The sequence below is a fragment of the Morus notabilis genome, unplaced genomic scaffold, assembly GCF_000414095.1.
Source record: "Morus notabilis unplaced genomic scaffold, ASM41409v2 Scaffold577, whole genome shotgun sequence".
In the NCBI taxonomy this organism is placed as follows: Eukaryota; Viridiplantae; Streptophyta; class Magnoliopsida; order Rosales; family Moraceae; genus Morus; species Morus notabilis.
This window is the reverse complement of record NW_010357321.1, coordinates 144,039-151,661: the sequence shown is the minus strand read 5'-3', so window position 1 is coordinate 151,661 and position 7,623 is coordinate 144,039. Positions and strand designations below refer to the sequence as shown.

The 7,623-nt window shown below is 30.0% G+C and overlaps 1 protein-coding gene across 1 annotated transcript; it reads left to right on the top strand.

Moving 5' to 3' along the window:
- Nucleotides 1-1,918: 1,918 nt before the first annotated feature.
- LOC21395610 (ubiquitin-related modifier 1 homolog 2) lies at nucleotides 1,919-3,778 on the top strand. The gene is made up of 4 exons (XM_010089638.2): nucleotides 1,919-2,147; nucleotides 3,044-3,119; nucleotides 3,220-3,302; nucleotides 3,504-3,778. Exons 1-4 carry the CDS (start codon nucleotides 1,927-1,929, stop codon nucleotides 3,619-3,621), a joined length of 498 nt encoding a protein of 165 aa, XP_010087940.2. The 5' UTR covers nucleotides 1,919-1,926; the 3' UTR covers nucleotides 3,622-3,778.
- Nucleotides 3,779-7,623: the final 3,845 nt, after the last annotated feature.

The window sequence follows — 7,623 nt, the reverse complement described above, 5'->3', positions numbered from 1 at the left end:
TGGATGGTGATTCATAAAACACATTCATGAACCAGAGCGCTCTTACTAATCCAAGTACCGAATCAACACTCAAGAGAATTATTTATCTACTTCTTTCTCAAGAAGGAATGGATTCCATCTCGTATAATAACATTCCCAGCTACCTATTTCATTATGTCTTCAAAATACAAGGAATAGGATTCAGGGTCTCAGAATCTGTACCGAGTAAATCAAAAGACATAAATCCATAAATAGGAGTTTGTTAAGAACTCAGGATTAAGATCATCCTATATATGACCATCGGTAGACTCAATTAGAATTTCTATGCTTAACGGAAATTATTAGAAATTCATATTGTGTCTGTGTCCTTGTTCCACATAATCTTATTATGCGAAATACACTCATTCAATATCTCACCATATTAACAGTGCGGATAATACCGTTCCATTCTAAATGGGAATGACATGTATTAATAATGTTTTAATTAAAGATTCTGAACTTTAATTAAATTCATCATGAACAATTTTTTTATTATTATCCTTAAACACTATCCTCTCGTATATAACACTTATATACTATGTTTAAGGTTACATAAACAATCACGAAATTTTCATTTGATATTCATAAAATATTCATAAATATATGCACATAAAATGATGAATAAACTCTTTTATTAATTAAATAATAAATATCCTATTACATCTCATGCTTTTATGACACTATTCCTAATAATTTCTCAATCCTCACTAATTTATTTGTTGATTGTCGTTTTTGTTGCTGCCAAATATGCCAAATGCATTTGGTATTTTATGTAATTTTCTTTGCAATAAGAATTGAGGAATTATTTTCATTTGGCATATATATTTGTAATGTAGTAATGAACTTCTATTTTAGCCATACCAATCTTTTCTTTTTTCCCGTTTCCTAAAATGCATCAAAATCTTACTAAATTTGAAATGATGGTTGCTACAGCTACCTCATCATGTGACATTTCCGGACCGGTTAGAGCTCTAGGCTCATTTATAACCTTAAAAAAATTTGAAATTCAATAATCTATCCTTTCACTTTTGTATCACTGCAAAGAGACGGCCCTTATTTTTGTGTGACATTATTTTATTAAAAATACGATGGAAGAAGTTTTTTATTAATATTTTATAGATCGTGGACACATTATTAGAAGGTTATAATTGAGAAGAAATATTTATAATTTAATAGTAAAAATATAAAATCTATCTATACATACTTAAAAGAGTCAAATAGTTGACTTCTAAAAATGTCATCGGTCTTTATGGAGGTAACATATTGACTTCTACTTTCTTTCTTCTTTTTTTTTCTCTCTTTTTTTTCAGACTTTTTTTAATATATTTTCTTCTCTCTTTTTTCCTACTTATTCCTTTTTCTTACTTTCCCCTTTTATTGCCTATCTATTGTCTTTAGCAGTAATTTTATTTCATTCACTAAAAGTGTGAATAAGTTTTTAGAAATATTTTATTTATCTTTTTATAAAACAGATCTCATGTTTATAATCATAATTTATTAAAATACATTTATCTAATTTAAAATGTACATTTTAATTCTTTTATTTTTTTGTTCATTTTAAATATTGTGTTTTTTAATTGTGCATTGTTAAACTTTATTCTCCAAATATTTTTGTTGTCGTTATTATTAGGGAAATTTAGGGTACGGATTTGTCGAGAGATAGAGAGGGAAGAGAGATATATTTTTTGAACTTTTTTTTTAATAATATTAAATATATTTTTTTGAAAAATAAAATATTTTTTAAAATATGAAATATTAAAAATTTTGTACTTAATTAATTAATAAAAATGACAGTTTTGATATTTCATATTCTGAAAATCAGCTTGAAGGTATTAACAAAATATTTTCTAAAATGTCAAATACATGCGTGATATTATAAAAAAAAACATATAATACCAAACGTACAAAATGAAAAATACCTTCCCTAAAAAAAAATCCTGTCCCCACCTTTCTCGTCTCCGACAGCTGCCCCTCTTCCCCCCTCCTCTTGCTTCTTCAGTTCTTCTTAGACAGCCGCCGTCGCCAACCCTCTCTCCCTCGCTGCCTCTGATCTCTCTCTCGCCTCCGTCGACCAACCACAAACCGAAACACTGCGGATTAAGGAATATGCAACTCACTCTTGAATTCGGGTAATTAAAATGTTTCTTTAAACTTTGTAGAAATCTTATAACCAGTTAGATTGTTCAATTCTCAAGACTCACTTTTTTTTTCTTTCCCGTGTATTTGTGAGTTTTATCCATTGTGTTTGAGTTTATGAGCACCTGATCGTCAATTGCCCTAGAAATTCGAATTCTTCCTTATTCTTTTTTTTTTTTGTAAACTTAAACTTGTTTGAATTGTGGAATTTTGAAGGATTGGAAACTGAAATGGGATTTTAGTGATAAAAAATTGCGAATTGCAATACTCTGAAGTTACAGAGTGAATTGCTTCCTTTGTCTTGTTCTGGAGTATAAAACTTGAAACATTTGAACCTCTTGAATCGTGTCCAGTTTCTTTATATGAAGACTTCTGTGAAATTCATGAAACCACAACACATTCATCCCTATTGTTTGATTTCTCATAAAGTATGTACCAACAGTTCAATACAATGTCTTTTTTTAGTCCATTTTCAAGTTGACTAGGCTTTGTTCTTGGTAAATGGCAATGAGGATTTAGTGCTTGGGTATGAAAAAAATGCATGTCAGATCATGTAATAATCATATCAGGTTAAAAATTGTATGATAATTTAAGGAAACTTGATGAAGATCTGATGGTAACTATATCGTCCTAGTAGGGTATATAATATATGCCCTGCCGTAAATTCTCTAAATGGTAATTCGTGCGTTGTTTATTTTTCTTTTTTAAGCAACAATGAAAAAAAAAAAAAAGATTTCTTTTTCTGTCTAAGTTATATATTCTTGTAAGTTGTATCATCTGGTAGTTTGCCTTCCATCTAACACTTATTATGCGGCTACTCATGATCGTGTTTGATGTGTTGCAATTGTTGCCCTTTGGACCTCACCGCAATGCTATTTCTTCAATGCAGTGGAGGTTTAGAACTCCTTTGTGACTCTGTAAAGATTCATAAAGTCAACGTCGAGCAACAAAAGGGAGTAGAAAAGGTAAACTTTTATTGTTCAAGCTCGAGTGGACAGCATGGAGCTGATTTATTGTCTTTACTATTATTGTTGGCATACTAAAAATAAGTTTTCTTCTTCTTAGTTAACTATGAAAGATTTGCTTACTTGGGTGCGTACCAATTTGATCAAGGAGAGGCCTGAAATGTTCATGAAAGGGGATACTGTGTAAGTTATAATCTGTTTAAAGGGGTAATTTGAAGTAGAATTTGTCTAAATGTCGTGAAAAAATATATCACGAAATGAAGTTGTTTGATAATTGATAATGAAAATAAATTCTGTTTTACTTGAGTAATTGGCTATGACCATAGAATTACATTTCCCCCTCTTTTTTTCTAGAATACACTGAGACTTTCATCTCTCTTGCAGGAGACCTGGTGTTCTAGTCCTTGTGAATGATTGTGATTGGGAGCTGAGTGGCCTACTCAATACCACGCTCGAAGAGAACGATGTGGTGGTATTTATTTCAACCTTGCACGGCGGATAGTATTGAGATTATTGTTATGTCTAGGATGATACAAAGTCCTCTGAGGAGATGTTATACTTCTTTGGTATTTTTATTGTTGTCTGTGATTTTGCTTCCAGAAAGAAGTTTGGAAATAGATAATATATGCGCTTGTCAGCGAAGTTGCGTTTGTTATCAACTGTTTTTCTTGGCATGTCTTTGAACTGCACTCTTACTTATTTTATACTGAAGAACATGACGAGAAAAGAAAATAAATAGAGTCCGTCCTTTTACGTTCACGTCAAGTTCTGATAACTTATGATTTGTATCCCATTTAACAAAGATATGCGCAAATAGGAATACAGCTCTAAACGACATAGATTCTATGATCATATGTTTATTCATGAAACGAATAATAGGCCATTGATCATTCCAACATATTCTTAAAAATTAAGAAATTTTAGAGGCTTTGTTTGGCGCATATAAACTAGGTCCCTGTTAGAGTTTTTTTTTTTTTTTTTTTTTTTTTAATATATTTATGGACAAAATTCTCAGGTCATTTCAATGCAGAATAAGATACGTACGTATCGAAAGGCTGGATCTTTGAAAACAAAGTACTTTGTTGTTTAGAACAATAAAAGCAGCAAGCTTCATGAATGCATATACATTTAAATGTGTAAGCCTATCCATTTAAATCTCAATGAAATATAAATAGACACACTTATATTTTTGTTATTGACATTTTTACCAACATCCTTTATTTTACCATAATTTCCTTTAATAATTAAGAAAAATATATAAATTCAATTTTGTCTTTTATGCTGTCTTTTTTTTCCCCTAATAATTTCGAAGAGAATTTGAGGTAGAGTGATATTCACCGATCCATAGAAAACACAGAAACCCAAAACGAGACAGCAACTGCCTCATTTCCACAGCCTCTTAAATTGGCCAAAGCACCAGCCATAATGGATGTAGGCGTTGCGTGTTGAAGAAGCAACAAAAGTCTAAATATCTTATCTCTAACTGGAGAAGGAAACCAAGCTTATCAGCCAGCATTACTATACCAAGTCCTACAAGAGGCACCAACACTTACCGCGCAATAACGATTGCAGTAATTGTTAACACCAAGTTTTGCTAGCTCTGTATGTTCTCAAGAAAAAATTTAATGAAATTTTCTCCACCGCATGAAAAACGTGCACACAAATAGTGCCCAGAGTATTAGATTGCTTGTTTTCATACAACACGAGATTGAACCCGTAATCTCCCTCAAAATTTCATCCTTGTTAAACCCTTAGTGTCATTAGACTAAGTGGTCTTAGGCTTGTGTCATGTATATTTTATGTGACAATATGAATTGCACATAAAATATTTATTTTACTTGTTAAGGTAAATACTATGCATTATTTATTTGTTTTAATTGTTAAAATAAATTATTTGTTTTTTGTTTACATATTTATAATCAATTTTAATTCCAAAATAATGTCTTAGTTGTGTATAAAAGTTTGACTGTGATCGAAGAGCATGCAGTAAAAAGCTGACACGTGACAAACTCGCCGTGAGTGTTGCATCACACACCCAAGCCCCACATGGCTTAGGTGTGCCCCAACTGCTATAGGGTTAGGGGGTGAGGGGTGGAATTTGTTTGTTTTGCCTTGCAGTATAAATACCTTTATAAACCTTTTCGGAGGCGGATTCTTTTTGGCATCTATACACTATGGTTCCTATTCTTTGACCATTAGAGAAAAGTAAACCATAACCAAGAAAGGTTGCAAGGATCAGAATTGAATAAGAGAATTCACTAGTGCCAACACACCAGTTGATTCTGGGAAGAGTTATATATAGCTAGGAAGATCGAGTGGTTGAGAAAGCTGTGAAGGAGTTATTGGATTTGTCTTTGCCAAATAGGTAGGAACTATTATTTCAGTTCATTTTATAGAAACATTAGTCGTATCTTGTTTTTTTTTTTTTTTTAAATAAAAAAAATTAAAATCCCATTTCACTGCATTAAATTTTTTTTCGAAAGTGCACGACCATGTTCTCTGGTTCTCTATCTTAGTTGATGCAGTTCACAATGGAGTTCGTGATTAACGGCTAACAGATGGGAAGGGGGGGAGAGAGAGAGAGAGAGAGAGAGAGAGAGAGAGAGAGAGATGGGATCGAATTGAGAAAGCCATGCATAGTGAGGAGAGAGATTGATGTTTTGTGGGTTTCTAATCGCGGTTTTATGAATAGGTAATTTTCAGTAAGGGTAATTTTAGTATTTTATGGTATAATAAATATGGATTTATTGTAATTATGATATTTATTAATAGCCCGTTTAGTTTATGGATTAGAACTATGAGATTAGAATTATTTTTTATTTACGTGTGTTTTTTATGAGAAAAAATACTATAGTGAACCATGAACCATGATTCGAATCAGATAACGAATCCTACAACCAAACGAGCTATAATTTTTAGTTAAGTTTATGATATTTACTTTATTAGCATCTATAAAATATACTATTGATGCATTTTTTTCTAATTAAAAAAACAGTTGAATTGTTTTCTCAAGTAAACTCAACAAAAACGGCATTACATTTTAATTATTCAGTTACGATTAAATTAATCAAAAACTATTATACTCTTACTAACAAATGAAAATAAATAACTCTAATAAGTATAATTCTTGTGTAATAATTTTGACTAGTCGATCAACTTCTTGTGACCCGTCTTATTTTTTTATGCATCATTTTAAGCATATAAATATTAAAATGATGCATATAAATATTTCATTTTAATTTTCTTATGGAGTTAAACATGTGACACGAGTCCCAGTTAAAATCAAACCTGGAAATGGTCTTTCATAATAATGAGTTTTATAAGTCATTTTCCAACAATTTCAAACCTACATCCAATATTCAATATCAATATTCAAGACTAAAGTCCTAAGTTTGAATATCAAATTTCACTTGCCTATATATTTGTGTGTATATTATTTCACGGTAAAGAGTCTAATTATAATTATATAATAAAAATGGGATGGAGCAAACAACTGTCGACCTTTTTTCCGTTCATGCTTCCTCTTTTTTCTTAATTAGAGCTTAAAAAAATGGTTTAAGTTTTGTTTTCATTTAAGCTATTTACTTTTTGTACCTTTTACTTACTTATTATTTACTCTTTTTTTTTTACTTATAGTTTAAAAAAAAAGCGGTTTAATTTGTATTTTCATTTATACCTTTCATCTTTTATATTTCTCATGTATTTGTTATAAACTATTTTCTTTTACTTAGAGCTTGAGAAAAAATGATTTAATTTTTATTTATACTCTTCACTTTTTGTACGTTTTACTTACTTATTATTTATTTTTTTTCTCTTACTTAGAGTTTAACAAAAGTCGTTTAATTTTAGTTTCTATTTATGTCATTCACATTTTTATACTTTTTACTTACTTTTTATCTATTGTTTTCTCTTACTTGAGGTTTAAGAAAAAGTGGTCAAATGAAATAGTTTGTATTAAAAGCTGAAGGTGACTTCCGAACCCATAAGACTCATCTCATCAAAATAGGCATTGCGGTCTATATGTTAAGATAAATAATGTAATATGAGCTTTTATTCATGCGTCTACTATTTCCTCTTAATTAGAATTAAGAAAAGGGGGTCAAATTAAATAATATTTTTATATTACATGATAAAATGATCATTTTTATCATTTTTCAGACTAAAACCTCACATAACACCACTCTTAATCAAAAAAGTTAAAAATTATCTTTTAAACTATTAATAGAGTATGGCGATGAGTGAAAATTTATTTGATTGCATCATAAAATTATTTCTTTCATATGCAATAAATATAATAGTCAAATTCATATCCTATTGCACTGACACATGCGAGTTGTGATGAAACTAGCTGTTGCCGATCAATTTTTATTCCGTTTATGCACTTCATCATTTGTACTTTAACTTACTTGTTATATATATTTTCTATTAAAGCTTAAGAAAAAAAGGGTTTAATTTTTATTTTCATTTATATCTTTATTTTTTTTTATACTTTTTACTTGTTATT